General features: G+C 40.4%; 1 protein-coding gene across 1 annotated transcript in view; it reads left to right on the top strand.

Moving 5' to 3' along the window:
• The window catches only part of Kcnh8 (potassium voltage-gated channel subfamily H member 8), a 439,763-nt gene that overhangs the window by 130,654 nt on the left and 289,046 nt on the right, over positions 1 to 20,063 (top strand). The window contains 1 exon segment of the mRNA NM_145095.2: positions 19,378 to 19,611. Coding sequence (NP_659563.1) covers positions 19,378 to 19,611 — 234 coding nt within the window.

Below are 20,063 nucleotides of genomic sequence, written 5' to 3' on the forward strand. Positions count from 1 at the left end.
GATGGTCCTTGAAGTCCAGGAAGCACCTTCGATTGATAACTTGCTAAGCATCCAATTTCAGGCAGACCTTTTCAGCACTGCACAAGGCATCCTTCTTTACTAGGCATGGCCCAGGTTGTGGGCATAAGACTCAGAGCCAGTTTCAGTCTCTAATTCAGTTCTCACCAGACCTTCGGGCACAAACAATTTTGTTTTGTTTTGTTTCGTTCAGGATAGGACTTGCTCTACTATACATGACAATCTGGGTTTTGGTTCCCTTCAAAAGCCCTTGCAGCATCTTAACTTTTCTCCCTATTACTGTGATAGTATCCTAAATAAAGCCACTCAGAGAGAAGGGCTGAGTAGATCCAGAATTCAAGGTACTGTCTACCATTGTGTAGAAGTAAAGGCAGAAGGCATTGAAGCAACTAGTCACATTTTGTCTATAGTCACGAGCAGAGAATGATGAATTCTGAATTACTACATGCACACTAGTGCTCAGCAACCCTCTCCTGTCCTACACTGTCCAGGAACCTCTGGTCAGGGAAAAGTACTACCCATAGTGTAGGAGCTATTGTACCTCAATTAATCTAGTCAAAATAGTACTGCACAAACATATTGATAGGCCAACCCTATCTAAGCAATCCATCATTGAAAGTACTTTTTCAGGTGATTGTATCTGGTGCCATATTGATGGTTAAAACTAACCATTCCAGGTAATTTCTAAAAGCTCTCCTCTCACATTAATACAAGAAAACCTCACCTGATTACTAGAGGCCACACATGTACTGGACAGTGGCTTATTCACTGAGTTCAGTGAATGATAGGTATCCATACATAAAAAAATATTTAAATGCATTATTTGGGCCCTGAGAATCCAGGTGATGTAGTCTTAACTTGGAACAAATACACAAAAGCTAAGAAATATATGCAATTAGTACATCAGCTTTTGTAGATGAAATTGCATGGATCATGGGGAACTCATAATAGGATCATGTAGATTCAGGGTCTCAGAGTATGAGTGAGAGAGAGAGAGAGAGAGAGAGAGAGAGAGAGAGAGAGAGAGAGAGAGAGAGAATGTGGACTTGTTATTTTAAAACAATTTCCAAGTCTGACCTCTCTATTTGGCTAAGAATAGATGTGATTACTAGTGTCCATAATTATATTTTTTATATATCTAGTACATTTTATGATGGGAGATTCATAAAATCTAGTTTACTTCCTCTTTCCATGTTAAATACCATGGTCAAAATCAACTAGGATAGGAAACTAGGTTTATTGATTTGGTTTGCACTTCCTTATCACAGACAAGCCAATGCAAGCTTTCATGATAGGAAGCTGAGGGCAGAAACTGATGCAGAGGTCATGGAAGGGTGCTGCTTATGGTCTTACTCTCAATGGCTTGGTCACCCTGACTTCTTATATAACCCAGGCCCACTTTTCCAGGGATGGCACTGCCCATAGGAGGCTGAACCCTTCCGCATAAATCATCAACCAAGACAACACCTGTAGCACATCCTCAGCTGACAGTTCCTTTCCCAGGTATCTCTAGTTTGTGTCAGGTAGAGAAAAACTAACCATCATCAGCCCCTAGTAATTAAGTTTTAGGCTACATTGAGAGATGAAGATCTAGAAAATTCGGAGCCGGGTTGTAGGAGGCACATCAAAAGCATGGTGCTGTCTTTCCTGTGGTTTTTCAAATGGCCTTAGACATTCTAGGCTTAGTTCACACTCATTCAGAGGAGGTACTTTTCTGGTGACTCCATTCTGGCAGCCATCTCCTTATCACCAAATCTAAGGTAGCTTATGATTTTTTAAAGGCATTTTACCCCTAGATAAAATAATATTTACAGTTAGATTGAATGCTTTCCATCTTTTATCATTTTTCTTATTGTGAATATGTGGTTGTGCTGTGAATGCAAGGATATATGTTTGTACATTCTGGTGTGTATATGTAAATATATACATTTCCATGTGTGGGAGAACATGAGGGTGTGTGTATGTGTATGGCACATGTATGCATACATGTGAAGGCTTGTGGGTTGACTCTGGAGTCTTGTGTACTTGCTCTGAAGCCTACCTGCTGAAGCAGGAACTTTCAGTTGAAGCACTAGCCAGTTTGCCTCAGGAATCATCTCCACCTTCAGAACCTGGAATTTACTTACATCTGTGGATCCAAACTCTGGTCTTCATATTTGCTGTGCAGCAAGCATTCCCACCATGGAAGCCTTTTCCTCGGCCCCATGTTTTACATTATTTTGAGACCTATTTACCTTTCTAAACAAAGTTAGAACAGTATAGATCCCTCCTTTTCAAGTGAGGGCTTCAGACATGTGAATTTGCATTATCTACCTTTTCTCTAGGTCAAGGAAATAAATGGTAGTCTTTGTTTTTGTAAGTACTTGTGCCCTCTCCTGAGCATTTATTTGTCTACTATAGTAACTCTTTTGTGATTTAATAGCCACATGCTGAAAAAGTATATCTTGCTTTCTAATCTTAGATGCATAACAATGTCAAGAAAGTTTGTTTTAGGGCATGAAATTCAATTATCTCACCTCCCTGTCCTTATCACCTGACATATAAGTACCATGTATTGGTGAGTTTTGGTTTCTGTTAAAGGACTCTGTCTCAATAAATAGCAATTGGGGAAGATATCCAACCTCAGCCTCGGGCCTAACATGTGTCATTATTACACAAGTACCTATATCCACATGCATACACACTTGTATATTGCTCAGAGAAAAAAAGGAAAAGATGCCTCACTTCTGTTGGCTTGGTCAAGAGTCTCAAAAGTCCCACAGAGTCCATGAAGAGCTCCAGAATTTGGACAAAAAACATTCAAACCTGAGAATCTGCGACATTTCACACTGAAACCTCAATGATGTTCTTTTTCATTTCACCAGATGTACCAAACTACAAGTTTAATTTTAATGAACCCCACAGAACAAAGGTTTGGAGAGTGCCTCTCTGACTTCCCAGAATAGGCACATCTGAATATTGATTATTATTACCATAGTTACAAAAGCTGTAATAATCTGGGACATACCCAAATTTATGTTATTTTTCAGGTAGGAGTGCTTTCAATGTCAAATACCAAAGAGCTCAGATAATAGTGGTTTAGAGTAGCAGCATTCGTATTTCTTAATTTAAAAATGCCTGGCTACATGCTTGTTCTGGTATTGATTCAACTGTGTCACCAAAAATCCAAGCTTTTCTTTCTTTTCCATTCATTGGTCGTGTTATATGCAGGAAAGTCACCTCAGTCCCAAGATGACTGCCACAGCTCTGGATATGGTAACTGTATTCCAAAGCAGAAATAATGAGTCAGAAAAAATGAAAAGCCGCCTTAGCCTGATGATTGCAACATTTGTTTTTTTTTCTATTTAAAGAATTGTTTGAAGAATAATTCTCTTCAATTAGAAGAATCTTCCTGGGTATATTCAAACCAATTTAGCCAAATGTCTCCTTGTGAATACTTACTAAGCTGGTAAAATGATAGCAAGTTAAAAAAATCAGTTTCATATATATATATATATATATATATATATATATATATATATATATATATGTGTGTATGTATATATACATATACATATATATATGCCATGATCATAATTATCTAAAATTTAAAAAAACCTCTTAGAATCTAGTATAATATTTTTATCAATAGAGAAAAGTAGAGTGTTGGTAAAGACACATATTTGCTATATATAATGTGATTATGTCAATCTATTCACATATGTGTTTTTCTGGTTCTTCAGTACTTAATAGTGTTGCCATATTGGTTTGAGATTTAAGGTAAATACTTGAGATAGAAATCAATTCATTTGAACTCCAGGTAGTTAACTTTTGCTCGAAAGACTGGTGGGTTTTTCCAGTGTCCCATATGACTTAGCCCTGTCTTTAGCTAATCAAACCAGAGCAAGGCCCGAAAGCTTTTTGACATCTCACGGCCCTTTCCCACATGTACAAGGAGACAACCAGAATCTCTCCATTCTCTCAACTCAGACAAATTATTTTATTTCTTTATTTAAAAGTCTCTCTTGAAAATTACATTTAAACATAGTCTTTGTGTTGACTGCAAACATTAGTATCAGAGTCTCCCTTATTCTCTTCTATTTCAGTGGCTGCTCCTTCTCATTTCTAATTCATGGTCTCTTTTCAATTTTACCTTTCCTAACCACTGAGTCCCTTGGATATACACTGTACTTTATCTTTGTTCTGTTGCCCTTACTCTGTAAGCCACCTACGTCTTGCCAATGTCATTTATTTACTCATTTTTAATTAAATTTATTTATGTCTTATGTATGCATGTATATTTTTTCTTATTGTGCATGATTTTGTGCATGACCATGTGCTGGTCAGAAGGCAACTTTCAGAAGTGGATTTTCTCCTACCACATGGGAACCAGGGACTGACCTCCGGTTTGACCAAAGCAAGCATCTTTCCCTGCTGACACATCTTGTCACCCCACATTTATATCATCTGCACGGCCACCACCCTTAACCTTCATACTCATTTTTTCAACACCCTGCTTTTTTGTCTCCTCTTCATGAGCTTTTTGGTGTGTCTAAGATGTAGCTTATGAAATCTCCCAAATTTACAAGGTCTTTATTGTTTAATCTCACAAAATGTGCCCCAGTCTCTCTAGTTTGTAAGACATGAGCAGTGTGTAAGTTCATGCCCAAATTCCCCTTTCGCCACGCACTGTAGTCCAGTCCCACAGCGATGAAAATTTTCTAGGTTCTACTTCTACACAGCCTCCGATCTGACGACTCTGACCACGATGAGCAAGGCTGCCAGCCTAGGTTATAAGCATTGCTTTTGTCTGTGGATTACTCTTATGGCCTCAACTTGGTTATCTCAATTTCTCAGGTCCCTGCTGTTCTAACAAGAACACTTTCATTGCAAGAATCATCAGTCACTTCACTGCTCAAAACCTCTGTGTTGCTCAGTGTCAAATTCAGAGTTCTTTGAATTCTTGAATGGTGTGGAGGTGTCCTCCTAACTGTGTGTGACTCAAATACACACACACACACACACACACACACACACCAAGCTTTCCTGATTAAGCCATACTGGTGTGTCAAGCTCTTCCACAAATATACCAAACATCTATTACCTCAGGTTAAATCACCTTGGCTCTGACTTGTTTAGCTGTCAGCTCTTTAACATGAAGATCGTACATCCACAAAGACAGTTTAACTTACTGTTCAGTATTGTTTAACTCGTCTAAGTTAAAGAAGATACGTTCCTTTATCTGTAGTCCCACCTTAGATCCTGTCCAAAGGCCAGAATCCAGTCTGCTGAGCAGGCCGCTTGCCCACACGGCTGCAAACTCATCAGTGGCTGCGAGCTGCTTCTCCTCTGCCTGTTTGATCTACTTAGCTCCTCCCTCCCACACATTTCATTTCATCAGGGCAGACTCAACACTTGCCTCTTGTGGGGGTTATTAGAGATGATTTTCTTCTTCCTTTCTCATAAGGTCCTACAGACCTGTTTTCTGCAGGGCCCCTATATCAGAGTTTTGCACTTTCTCTGTTTTGTCAAAACTTCAGTAGGCCACAGACCTTGATCACAGCTATTGAATGTCTGCAATTACCAGAGTAGTGTAGAGCTGTGCTTCCTGCAACAATTCACTTAGAATTATGACTTGCAAAGCTGCCCGTCTTTCCTGTTTGAGCCAACATGAGCCCCGTGAGCCGAAGAAGACTTGCTGTGGGCAGATGAGCCTTGAACAATGCTGCCAAGCCAGGAAAGTCATTTGAATCCTATTAGTTCCGCAGAATATGGACAAAACTCAAATGAGAAAAATGCCAGTCTTTGAATGTGCAACGAACACCAATTTGTAAATGTGGGCTGCACAAATTTAAAGTCCTTTACATGTACACAATAAATTAAATAACTAACAAACATATGACGGAAGCAATTGCTTTTTATCTCCACAAGTATTTGAAGTAAGGGGTCTGTCCCAGTATCTTTAAAATTGAAAGTAATACTTGTTGAATTAAACATAATTGCCAGCAAGGGCTTGATGGTGTTACAGGAGGATCTAGGGATGAATTAAATTAAATATTTGAAGAACATGGATAGTCAATATGTGGCTGGTTTCATTTGGAATATTCTGTTTAATATGTTTTTCTGTAGGGCAAATAAGATTACAAAAATCTTTGGTTTTCACAACAAAAAATATAATCCTATGGATGCTCTTACCTGTGTTCTTAGATAAACTCCTAAGAAAAGTTTTACAAAGGTGTAAAACTTAAATAAGCTACATGCATGCTGATTCATACTGATTTAAAGAAATAAAATTACACTGGATGAGTTATGTATGGAAAATGTGGCCTGTCACTTTTACTCCAACACACCACCTTCATATTGCCTGAGCTGGGCAGTGGATGTTTGTGCCTGGTCCAGTTGTGAGACAACTTTCTCCTCCTCTGCCCTTTGTAGAAGGGCATAAGCTGGGCTTTCCCAGGATGCTCCTGGACATGGAAGAGTGAAGTCTGCAGGCACAAAAGCACACGGGCGATACATCAATATAGACATTCACTTTATCTGTCCTCCCTGCAACTGCAACAGGCTGGTCTGCCCTGACTCGGGCAGGTCTCAGCTTTCCATGATGAATAATTTCTCTCCTTATGGTGACAAAATACTTAGGGGCAACAACATAAAGAGAAAAAGGATGTATTCTGGGTTACAGTTTCTGGGGATATAGTATATCCCAGTGGGAAACCCTTGGAAACTGTAGCGGCTTGGCTGGCGGTGCTGAATGCTTTTGGGTGGGGCTTTTATACTTTGGCTGCTCAGGGGCAGGCAGCATGGGTTGGAATTGAGTCAGATTATAAGCCCTGTCCCCAGTAGCCGGTCTGTGCCAGCTACGCCCTATGTTGTTCATGCTTCCCAACTTTTCAAAACAGCACTATTATTTGGAGACTGATACTTAAAGCCTATGATGGGAATGTTCAAAGCATAGTTAGCACACTGAGACCCCCAACAGATCCTTGATGACCCCAGAATTCTTTTTTTTTAACTTGAGTATTTCTTATTTACATTTCGAATGTTATTCCCTTTCCCAGTTTCCAGGCCAAAATCCCCCTAACCCCCTCCCCTCCCCTTCTTTGTGGGTGTTCCCCTCCCCATCCTCCCCCCATTACTGCCCTCCCCCCAACAGTCACATACACTGACCCCAGAATTCTTAATTTACCTGTATAGGGTTTTCTTCATCAAAGGCAGTGCCTGGTAACTTCATGCTTGATAAAGAAGACAGGGATTTGCTTAGCCTTATTTAGCATCTCATTACGATCAATCTTTTTCTAAGATTTATTTTTTAATATTTTGTAATTATCTCTACACACATGTAGATGTGGGTATGTGCATGCGAGTGGGGTACCCACCGAGGTCAGAGGCACATAAGGTTTTTGAGGCAGCACATAGATGCCAGGTCTTCTGTCCTTCCTTATCTTTTTTGATGACTTTTAGTTGGAAATTGATTTTATTTGATATTAGAATGGCTACTCCAGCTTGCTTCTTCTGACCATTTGCTTGGAAAGTTGTTTTCCAGCCTTTCACTCTGAGGTAGTGTCTGTCTTTGTCTCTGAGGTGTGTTTCCTGTAGGCAGCAGAATGCAGGGTCTTCGTTGCGTATCCAGTTTGTTAATCTATGTCTTTTTATTGGGGAGTTGAGGCCATTGATATTGAGAGATATTAAGGAATAGTGATTATTGCTTCCCGTTATATTCATATTTGATGTGAGGTTATGTTTGTGTGCTTTCATTCTCTTTGTTTTGTTGCCAAGACGATTAGTTTCTTGCTTCTTCTAGGGTATAGCTTGCCTCCTTATGTTGGGCTTTACCATTTATTATCCTTTGTAGTGCTGGATTTGTAGAAAGATATTGTGTAAATTTGGTTTTGTCATGGAATATCTTGGTTTCTCCATCAATGTTAATTGAGAGTTTTTCTGGATACAGTAATCTGGGCTGGCATTTGTGTTCTCTTAGGGTCTGTATAACATCAGTCCAGGATCTTCTGGCCTTCATAGTTTCTGGCGAGAAGTCTGGTGTGATTCTGATAGGTCTCCCTTTATATGTTACTTGACCTTTTTCCCTTACTGCTTTTAATATTCTTTCTTTATTTTGTGCGTTTGGTGTTTTGACAATTATGTGACGGGAGGTGTTTCTTTTCTGGTCCAATCTATTTGGAGTTCTGTAGGCTTCCTGTATGTCTATGGGTATCTCTTTTTTTAGGTTAGGGAAGTTTTCTTCTATGATTTTGTTGAAGATATTTACTGGTCCTTTGAGCTGGGAGTCTTCACTCTCTTCTATACCTATTATCCTTAGGTTTGATCTTCTCATTGAGTCCTGGATTTCCTGTATGTTTTGGACCAGTAGCTTTTTCCGCTTTACATTATCTTTGACAGTTGAGTCAATGATTTCTATGGAATCTTCTGCTCCTGAGATTCTCTCTTCCATCTCTTGTATTCTGTTGGTGAAGCTTGTATCTACAGCTCCTTGTCTCTTCTTTTGGTTTTCTATATCCAGGGTTGTTTCCATGTGTTCTTTCTTGATTGCTTCTATTTCCATTTTTAATTCCTTCAACTGTTTGATTGTGTTTTCCTGGAATTCTTTCAGGGATTTTTGCGATTCCTCTCTGTAGGCTTTTACTTGTTTATTAATGTTTTCCTGTGCTTCCCTAAGTGTGTTCAGGTCTTTCCTGAAGTCCTCCAGCATCATGATCAAATATGATTTTGAAACTAGATCTTGCTTTTCTGGTGTGTTTGGATATTCCATGTTTGTTTTGGTGGGAGAATTGGGCTCCGATGATGGCATGTAGTCTTGGTTTCTGTTGCTTGGGTTCCTGCGCTTGCCTCTCGCCATCAGATTATCTCTAGTGTTACTTTGTTCTGCTATTTCTGACAGTGGCTAGACTGTCCTATAAGCCTGTGTGTCAGGAGTGCTGTAGACCTGTTTTCCTCTCTTTCAGTCAGTTATGGGGACAGAGTGTTCTGCTTTCGGGCGTGTAGTTTTTCCTCTCTACAGGTCTTCAGCTGTTCCTGTGGGCCTGTGTCTTGAGTTCACCAGGCAGCTTTCTTGCAGCAGAAAATTTGGTCTTACCTGTGGTCCCGAGGCTCAGGTTTGCTCGTGGGGTGCTGTCCAGGGGCTCTCTGCAGCGGCAGCAACCAGGAAGACCTGTGCCCCCCCTTCCGGGAGCTTCAGTGCACCAGGGTTCCAGATGGTCTTTGGCTTTTTCCTCTGGCGTCAGAGATGTGTGTGCAGGGAGCAGTCTCTTCTGGTTTCCCAGGCCTGTCTGCCTCTCTGAAGGTTTAGCTCTCCCTCCCACGGGATTTGGGTGCAGAGAACTGTTTATCCGGTCTGTTTCCTTCAGGGTCCGGCGGTGTCTGTGGCAGGGGTCCTGCCGCTCCTGGGCCCTCCCCCACGGGAGCCCAGAGGCCTTATACAGTTTCCTCTTGGGCCAGGGATGTGGGCAGGGGTGAGCAGTGTTGGTGGTCTCTTCCGCTCTGCAGCCTCAGGAGTGCCCACCTGACCAGGCGGTTGGGTCTCTCTCTCACCGGGTCTGGGAGCAGAGAGCTGCTGCGGGCCGGGATCCGCGGGTGTGGGACTTCCGGTAAACACAGAACGTGCCCGGTTCTAGAGAAATTCTGCTTCCGTGTGTCCCAAGCTCACCAAGCAGCTTTCTTGCAGCAGAAAATTTGGTCTTACCTGTGGTCCCGAGGATGCCAGGTCTTCTGAACATGCAGTCACTGCTACTAACCACTGAGCCATCTCTCCAGCCCCTGACTCATTTTTTTTTCCTAAAAGAAAGTAATATTTTGTTTCTTCATGCCAAAGAGCTTTCTGAAATGAGTATGTCAAGATGAAAGTTATGATCACAAAGTGATCTGTGCAGGTTATTTCTGACCTTATTTCAAAGATTCCTTATTTTATTTTATGTGTATAGATAGTATATCCGGCTGTATATTTGTCTTATAAGTCCTGCACTAATCTCTTCAACCCCTTGAGCTCCCTGGGCGTGTATCTGTGCACCACACATGTACAAGTGCTCTTAGAGGCCAGAAGAAGGCATCAGAACCATGGAACTAGATGGTTGTGAGGCCTCCAATGTGGGTGCTGGGGACCAAACAAGGTCCTCTTCAAGAGCATCAGGAGTTTTAACTGCTCAGTCAATTCTTGAGCGCCATGATCTTATTTTGAAAGAAGTCTAGTTTACTGGATTCATGATGAGCAATATAATAGAAACACAGTTAAAAACTTTGCAGTCTAAAGTGATGTCTTTTCTCATTGTCTAGTGTAGTTTAACTTTCTTTCATTTGTTTCACAAATGTTCATTGAATAAGTTCTATATGTTCATAGCATTATTACAGCTGTGATTCTATTAATAAATTATTGTTTTCCCTGTTACTTGAAGTGTACATGCACACCACAGTATAAATATTGATAATAATTTTAGAAAAGTGAACATGATGAAATACAGCATTTTGCTTAAAAGTTTAGTCCTGAAACAAAACCAGAGGGAAAACAAGTGATATTTTGATATGCGTATGCATGTGTGTGTGCACGCATACATGCATGTCCATATCTTTCTGTGATTTGCAGTGAAACAGGGATCCTTGAGAACACCAATTTGGCTAGTCTAACTTTCTTACCTTGGCCTGCATGTAAGAATATAGATAGGACACCATGGCTACCCAGCATTTACATGGATGCTGGAAACTGAATTTAGGTCCTTGTCTTTTTCAAGGTTTATTTTTATTTGACATGTATGAGTGGTTTGCCTGCATATATTAAAATGAACTCTGTGTGTGCCTGGTGCCCATCTCCAGAAGAGGGTGCTGGATCCCCTGAAATTGGCATTATGGGTGTCTATGAACTGCTATGTGGGTGCTGGAAACCAAAGTTAGATCCTCTGAAGCAGCAGCACCAGCTCTTACCGTCTGAGTTATCTCTCCAGCCCCATTATTTAGAAGATTTAATTTTCTTTAAAATAGATTATTATTGCTATTTCTAATCAAGATCAAGATAATTTGTTTTTAAACAAGGTGTTTTTCAATTACTCAAGCAAATGATAAAATAAAGTTTAATAGGATATTTTTGAGTAAGTATTATTTATATGCCGTACAATATGTAAAAGTTGAACATGATACTCAAGGAGGCACGGTTTCTTTTTTCTTTTTGTTATCCTAAGCCACCTAGGACGTCTTGTCACCAGGTTTTCATATAGCGCAAATATTTTTATTGCTAATTGTGTATAATATATGTGATACATATGACATGGTGCGTGTGTGTAAATCAGAGCACTCCGTGGAGTCAGTTATCTCCTTACACGTTTATGTGGATTCTCGGAATCAAACTCGAGTTGTCAGGCTGGGGCCAAGTGCTTTTACCTGCTGATCCATCCCTCCGGCTAGCTATTATGTTGTTACAGCTCTGCCTGATGTTATTCTTAAGGGCTGTCTCAAATGTCATATGCATACAAGGTTTCATTTTGCTTGGCTTTAATGCAGATAAGGACAAGGCTATAGATTCTGAACATCTCGAAGGTGTCAGTTGAGGCTGATTTTGCCCAGGGCTCTCAGTGGGGGCTTATGGAGGGCATTTTTGTATTTGTCTGGCTATGTGTTTGTGGGACAGAAGGGAACAATGTATTCTTATAAATAAATATAATTCCCACTTTCTAGTGAACCTTAGCCCTCACTCATTCATTCTGAGTTTCAGTGTTACTCAATTTTCTAATAATATTTGTCTCTCTGGAGTTAAAAATCTGATTGTAAATGAAGGATGCAAGCCAGCGATACGGAATCCTGACATATGGAATTGGGAGGGGGGAGGGCAGACAGAGTGTAAGGACTGTGAGAGCCTCCTCTTACAAACCCCTCATGTGGTTTTTATAAATAATGAGAAAAGACTGCTCAAATGTGACGAACTTTCTAAACTCTGGCAGGGGACACCCTGAAAGCTTTAGCTTGAAGCCAACATCATTAATCTAATACATATGTCATCATCCTTGGAAAGGATCACACTTCCCTGACACCAGTACAAAATGCAAAGATGATGGTAATTTCCTAACATTGTAGACATTAATATTGCATCTCCAGCAGTAACGTGGTCTCCAGAGATAACTGTGCTCAGAATCACCAGGGACACATGAGCTGCCTTGGTTGAGCACAAAATGAGGCTAATTATTTTTCTTTTTCTTTGTTTTCTTCCTTGGGGCAGAGTCTTATGTAGCCCAGAGTGACTTCCAACTAACCATCAACCTAAGAATCACTTAAGACTTCTGACCTGTTGCTTCCAACTCCTGAGCGGGAGATTAAAGGCATGAGTCATCTAGTCCAGTTTGATGCAGTACTAGAGTTTGTACAGGCTTCTGCATGCTGGAAGAACATTCTTCCAAGTGAAGTACCAGAGCAGTTATTTATTTATAAGAATTCCTTATTCCCTTCTGTCCCACAAACACAAAGCCATACAAATACAGAAATTCCCTCCATAGGCCCCAACTGGGAACCCTGGGCATCACCCTCAGCCCCAATTGACACCTTCGAGATGTTCAGAACCTTTTTGCTATGACAACATACATGATTACAGCAACTTAAGGAAGGAAAAGGTTTGTTTTCTTTATAATTACAAAGGAGTTACATAGTGGAAGGGATATCAGTAGGAGAGAGAGGTGGCTGGTCACATCACATCTATAGTCAGGAATCAGCGAGTGGCAAATGCTGTTTATCTTTTTTTGTCCTAGATCCTATCCCATGAAATAATGTCCCCGCCCAATGTTGCTTGTCACCCCGACTAAGACCCTTGGCAGTGGGGATAAGAAGGCACAGAGTCAACAACAAAGACTCTGGCAGTTGGGTGAATGGCAAGGGCAGAGTCATTTATTACAGGAACTGGACACACCTTTATACCCTACTCCCAGCATCTCATTGGCTCTCAGTTGGCTGTCTTTTTCTCAGTGGCTTACTCCATTGCCTGGCCCAGCAGCAGCAGTCTCTAGCTGTGCTGGCAGATTCTAGGTTGGCTCAGAGAGGAAGTCTCAGTGGCACATACACCAGCATTGTGGTTAGGCTTACTTGGCTAAGTTCCTCCTACATCCCATACACATTTAATATGGACCTTCAGACCTCAAGTAACATAATTTAGAGAATCCCTCCCAGGCATGCCCAGAGGTTTCTTTGTCAAGCTTTAATCGATGTAAGGCATCATAGCTGCTGCACGGGAATACCATGGATCATGTGGAGAACTCAGAAAAAGTTAACTGCCTGTGTTTGCTTGTTGCCCTTTACAGGAAACTGAGGGCTAAAGGGTTTGAGCTTACCCATCTTTCTCCTGTGCAGGAGGAGGATTGGTATGATTATATATATATATATATATATATATATATATATATATATATATATATATATATGATAGATAGATAGATATGTATGTGTGTGTGTTTTAATACAAGTCCTTAAAGATCAGACACAGGTTTAACTTTAAAAGACATCCACCATCAAAGACATGCTTCAGAGACAGAGATTTGGACCACCAAAGCCTGGACTTATCAGTCGAAAGCATTAAAGATATCCAGATTCCCCTTCAATGACATGAGTATCTGCCAAGCAGTCTGCTGCTTTGACTGGCTCTGAGGTGTGCTGAGTAATCGTTAGGTTAAGGACTGCTGAGATTGTCTTTAAATGTTTGGGTCTACAGGGAAACATTGATTGCATCTGCCTAAACTCCTTGAACATGTTCCATTCTATCCAGCCTTGTCATGCTCTGGCCTCAGTCAGATTCTACTAAACCAAACAGTATTTAGGAAGAGTAAAGCAAAGGAATGCGTCTTCTTCCTGTAACTTCAGTTGACTTGAAACATTGGCAGGACTACATGAAAACAAAATTAAAAACTTTTAAGTGCTCCCAGGACCCAATGTGACTGACTTTAGTTGAAATACCCAACATCGGGGAGGTAGAACCTGAAGAGAACACCTCCAGTATATTGACATGGCCCTCAGTAGAGGAGTGGGGCCACCCACCAATCTCAAAATCTTTAACCCAGAATTGTTTCTGTCTAAAGGAAGTATAGGGACAAAAATAGAGCAGACACTGAAGGAAAGGCCATCCAGAGACCGCTCTACCTTGGGACCCATCCTATCTGCAGACACCAAACACTGACACTATTATTGATGCCAGAAGTGCTTGCAGACAGGAGGCTGGTATTGTTGTCCTCTGAGAGGCAGCTCTGCCAGTAGCTGACTAAGACAGATGCAGATACTCACAGCCAACCGTTGAACTGAGCCCAGGGACTTCAATGGAACAGATAGGGGAAGGACTGAAGGAGCTGAAGGGGATTGCAACCCTATAGGAAGAACAACAATTACATCAACTGGACCCCTCAGAGCTCACAGGGACTAAACCACTAACCAAAGAGTATACATGAGAGGGTCAATGGCTCCTACTACATATGTAGCAGAAGACTGCCTTATCTGGAATCAATAGGAAGAGAGGCTCTTGGTCCTGTGAAGTCTTGTTGCCCCATGGACGGGGGAAGCTAGAGGGGTGAGGTGAGTGGATGGAGGAGGATTCTCTTAGAGGCAAAGGGGAGGGAGGAAGGTGTGGGCAGAGTGGAGACCAAGAAAGGGACATTTGAAATGTAAATAAATAAAATAAATAATTAATAGAGCACTTTGAAATGTGCATGGATGTATTAAAGATTTGAGATGCAAGCTTCTGATAAACTTTTAAGTTGGCCATAAGATTTCCAAGCAGTATTGGACTTAAGGCTATGACTTTGGGTCCCACGGAATATCCACTTACTGGCTTTTGCGACATGGAAGGAATTCTTCCTTGGGAATGATTTCGAAGTATTGTGACATGCAAGGGAAGTTAGTGAAAGTGAAATCCAGATCATTCGAATAGTAACTATGTTTTCTGCTTCCTGTGAGGCTCTGCAGTTCAGCTAGGCAAACTATTTTGGAACAAAGAAAGTAACTGCTTTCTATAGTTTTGAAATATTGACTTTCCAGAGGACATGACAGAGGCAACGGAAAGATCACACCGATTGAAGAGATACCACCAAGGAACGATGTCTGCAGGAAAAAAATATGGCTCTGGGCTCAGAAACTGGGAGAGAAAAAAAGGTTACTTATTTCCTGCTGGGCATTTGTACAAGTATGAGGACCAGAGTTTGGACTCTGAGAAACCATATACATGCTGTGTGGCTGTGGCAACTAGCCTGTAACTCCAGCCTCTGAAGCTGAAGTTTAGTAAACTTGGGTTTAGTAAAGAAAGTAGTAATATCAGCAATCTGAGAGACCTTGCTTTAAAGAGTAAGGTGGAAAAGCACTGAAAGAAGGCTTCTAACCTTAATCTCAGGTCTCTACACACGTCTGTATACAAGCACACACGTGTATCCCTTAACATGAAAATATGCAACACACACACACACACACACACACACACACACACACACACACCACAAAAACATGGAAAAAGGGCTCCTTCTACATGGTGGAGAGATAACTACTTCCTTTCTGTTAAAAATCACGATATAGAAAAACAACATATTAGGCAAGTTTAATTCTCATTATTTAGTCTTGGGTCTTGAGTGGTAAATGAAATTTCCATAGCTAATTTTTATTACCTTAAAATAGAGCAACTCCAATAGTTGGAAGAAGTAAGGATAAGTCCACACTATGCTTCCCTTCTCCGCTTTCCGTCTTCTAGTCCTCTACTCTCCTTTTGTAGTTGGGACAAAGGCTTGTCAGTCTTTGAGTGGGAAAGTACTCTTCTGCTTTGGAAGGTCAGAGCAAATGGCCTGTGTGACTGGTGAACACTAGATTCTATCTGCTCTTCTATGAACGTATTCTGCTAGGAAGCATTTAGAGTTGCAATCAACTGTCTAGTATGTAAATGTGTCTTGTGACTTACTGTCACTTTCAAACTAGAAATACACAAAATGATGAGCTAAGAAGCAGCAGAGAAGAGCTTCCTGGCCTTCAGATGCATCGCACATGTGCATAATTGATTCCTTGAAAGGTTAAATACCCTGAGCATATGTACAGAGAGTAGTGAGTTCCTAATCACTAAGGCCCTGGCTTTGTTTTACATAATTCTAAAGTAAATGCCATGTTTCTTCTTTGGGAATTTCAGGATTGGTATTCAGAAAGGCATATGTTCCCAAGGAGAGAGCAGGGTGAAGGAATGACACTTTCCAAACAGAGAGACCATTCATGTAGCCAGGACACCAAGCTTTCCAAAGCACAGACAGCCATTATATTCTCTTTGGAAATGAAACGCAATTATATGTTGAGGACAGTGCTAAATATAAACAGAGAAGGACAAGTATGCTCCTTTATTCTTATTTGTTTTTTGTGGCCTATTGGGTAGAAGAATTAGCTACTCAAACACACTATAATCCTGAATTAAAATACACAGACCTGATCGCTTAGTAATACTTTATCATCTTCTCAGCTTACTAGAAATCTAAACACTAATCTTTTCTTATATCTGCAAACAGTTACAAAGACACTATGGAAATTAATTTAAAGAACATGTTATTAAGAAATATGCAGAGTAAAACAGTATTGCATATGCAAAGTGAGGAAAAGGGTAGTTATGTTTGTCCTATTTGGTTTCACCTGTCAACATGACAGCCTAGATTCATCTCTCTGAGAGCAGCAGCCTTCAATGGAGAATTTCCTTTATCAGGCTGGCCTATGGGCACATCTATGGGGGGCTGTCATGATTCCTCATTGATGTAGCAGGACCAACTCACTTAAAGCTGTGACATGCGTCGCTGTGCATGAGCCAGGTCAGTCAGCAAGTTATGATCCTCAACCATTTTTCCTGCAGTTCCTGCCTCAATGTCCCTCAATGATGGGTTATGACCTGGAAGTGTAAGCCAAATATACCCTTTCCTCTCGAAACTGATTGTGGTCAGAGCCACAGGAAAACGCCGTAAGCAATGTTACATAAAGGCTAATAAGCCAGTAGAACATGAAAATGACGATTATTATTGTAAGGATTCAAGTTAGCAGTTTCTTATTTAGGGGGAAAAAGAATAAGAAACAACACATTGTATAAACAAGAATATTTTTTAAAATATAATTAACCAAAATTAATAGCTGTTAACATTAAAATAGTAGACAGTTTTAGATATTTCCCAAATTTTTAAAATTTGTAAAGACAAGAATCACAAATTAAGATGATTTAGAAGGAATGTGTCATAGTAATAACCATGGTGTTAGTGTAATAGTCCTAGGTTGAAGGGCTCATGGCTTCCTGCTAAAAGTACACGTATAGATCATATGCAAGAAGGACCTCAACCATGAGTCCCTAAAAAATAAGAAAATAAAAAGATGGATAAAGTTTGTCCAGACTCCAGAAACAGAGCAGCTGTGCTATACTAATAATGCACAAATTGGGCTTCAGAAAAAAGTATGGTGTCTCTCCTCCATCTCCATTCCCCTTTCCTTGTTCACCCCTTGTCCCCTTGTCACTTCTATATGTAGGCATCTGTTTCCAACATCGTAGGACTTCGCACATACCCTCTTTTCCCCTATTTCAAGCGAACTGTTTTCAAAGCCTGGGATATTTACATTCTTAACCCCAGTGGTAATTATTAACTGCATATGAATGACTCAGGACTTAACATGGCATTCTATTATTGTTTGTATCTATGTGCTTTTATAACTAAATCACAGCACCTTAAGACAAAACCATACGCTATTTTTATTCACAATTTTTCCCAAACGTTCCTTCACTTTGGAATTTACTGTAGAGTTGAGCCTTATCTCTCAGCATTGTCCTACAGAAAGTCAAGTGACGATGTGTCATATCTATTGAAAAGACACTTGTAAAAAGTGAAGCACTTGGACTCAGTGATTCTGTAAATTGTCTCCTCCAGACTGAGCTAGTAATTCCATTTGGCCAGAAGCTTGCCATCCTAAAGACAAGATCACATCCAATGTATGCAATCACACCTTGCACAATGTCCAGTATTTCATAGTCAACACATGTTACTGTGACATGTGAAAAAACTCTCAGTCTATAATAATCCAATTCATTCCCATGACTTCAAAGAGCATGCGATTCAAAGTCTTCAGGTATTATTATCCAGCTTTGGCTCTAAGAGAGTGAGAATGACTGGGGAATGGTTGAGTCAGAGAAGTCAAGGCAAGCTATAAATATTGTCACTATGAATGGTAATCACAGACCATGGCAGACTGAAGCAAAGCAGAGAGAACTGTTCTTCTAAACAATCCAAAGTTGTTTATAAGGAGGTGGGGACACCATAGATTGGATGTTCCACATTTATCTCACTGGCCATCAAGAAGTGGCCATGGACCCTCTTTTCTCTTGGCCTCATAGAAAATTACCTTATGCGATCCTCTCTGAAACATGGTATTTCAAAGTATATAATATATGAATGATTTTCTAGAAAACCAGTGGGTACACAGTAACAGTATATGGTAAAATATAGCTGTATCCTGCTGTTGCCCAATGTTACTCTCTCTTTGCACAAGCGCAGATCCCAGATGCTACATTAACATCACTATGTCTGTGTTTATATGTGTGTTAGTATGTATGTTTGTATATAGGGACATTTCACATTTGTTGTAAATATTTGTATTTTATACAATAGTTCCATGTAATAGGATTTTATGACAAATCTTATTTTTTCATTAAATGTCTTATTTATAATTCATTTCATTTTCAATTTTATTATGTTTAAAGCTTCCATTTCAAATACTTATGGTCAATATTCAACCTTCGTTTCTTGTGTGGATAAATGAATGATTTTATAATAGTTTGTACTTTGTTCTAAACTGTCAAGCATTAGAGAAGAGATGCCTTGTCGTGAGACATGTGGTCCATGCTTCAAAGTTCATCTCTAAAAGTTCCTCTTGCCACAACTTTGCATCACCTCCCCAAGACATGACTCACTCCTAAATTTATGCCTCATGATCTGCTTTTGAGATCAGGGGCAATCAGAAGTCAACTTGCTCAGGCAACTCATAGCAGGAGCCATTCTCAGAGGTATCATTCCTACTACCACAAAGAGGCTGATTGTCTTAGGACAGGCTGATGGACACCTGAACCAAGGTCACACGCCAATGCTCCCACTGTCTGCCCATGTCTGGCACTATTTTACAAGGAAATGGAGGAAAACATAGATATTAAGCACAATGAGCTAAACACATGCCTGAGATTGTCTTTTTAATTAATTAATTAATTAACATCCTAAATACTGTCCTCCTTCCAGCCTTCCCCAGAGAGTCCCTCCATTAATCCCCTCCCCTTATCCTTTGAGAGGTTGCCCCCACCCCCATAACATTATTGAAATTGTGTCTGAAAGAAGAGATTTAAGTGGCTCAATGTCTTTTATCTGTTTTCTCCAGATAGCAACTTCATCCTGGCCAATGCCCAAGTGGCAAAAGGTTTCCCCATAGTCTACTGTTCAGATGGCTTCTGTGAGCTGGCTGGGTTTGCTCGAACTGAAGTCATGCAGAAGAGTTGCAGCTGCAAGTTTCTGTTTGGGGTGGAGACCAACGAGCAGCTGATGCTTCAGATCGAAAAGTCCCTGGAGGAGAAGGTAGAGTTCAAAGGAGAAATTATGTTCTACAAGAAGAATGGTAAGTTCCCTTCTTTGGCACCTACTGAGGAGTACAGGATCTGCTTTATGTTCACTCCAGCTGGACAGCCTTTCCTATAAGTACAATGTTTGGGAGAAGTTTCTCAGCGGTCATGGATGATGGACATGTTGCCATCACTGACAGCACAAATAACATGGGACATTATACTAGAATTAAAACTATCCTATGTCAGTCTCTGTGCTGAATTAACTTGCTAAAACAAAATCTACTGGTACTACATCGACATCATTTCAAAGTGTACATGTGCCTAATAGTTTCTAATAAATAGCTTTTCTCTAGAGATAGTTTCCAAATTCCATACTCTTAAGACCTGCATGACAAATTTAACTTGCTTAAAGCAGAATTCTCAGGGTTTCCTACCAGAAAAGGAAGTTAACTTAAGAAATATCAGCATATGGATTTTTATAATCCTGTTCTGTCCACATAGAGCC

Source organism: Rattus norvegicus, chromosome 9 (assembly GCF_036323735.1).
Source record: "Rattus norvegicus strain BN/NHsdMcwi chromosome 9, GRCr8, whole genome shotgun sequence".
Taxonomy (NCBI): domain Eukaryota; kingdom Metazoa; phylum Chordata; class Mammalia; order Rodentia; family Muridae; genus Rattus; species Rattus norvegicus.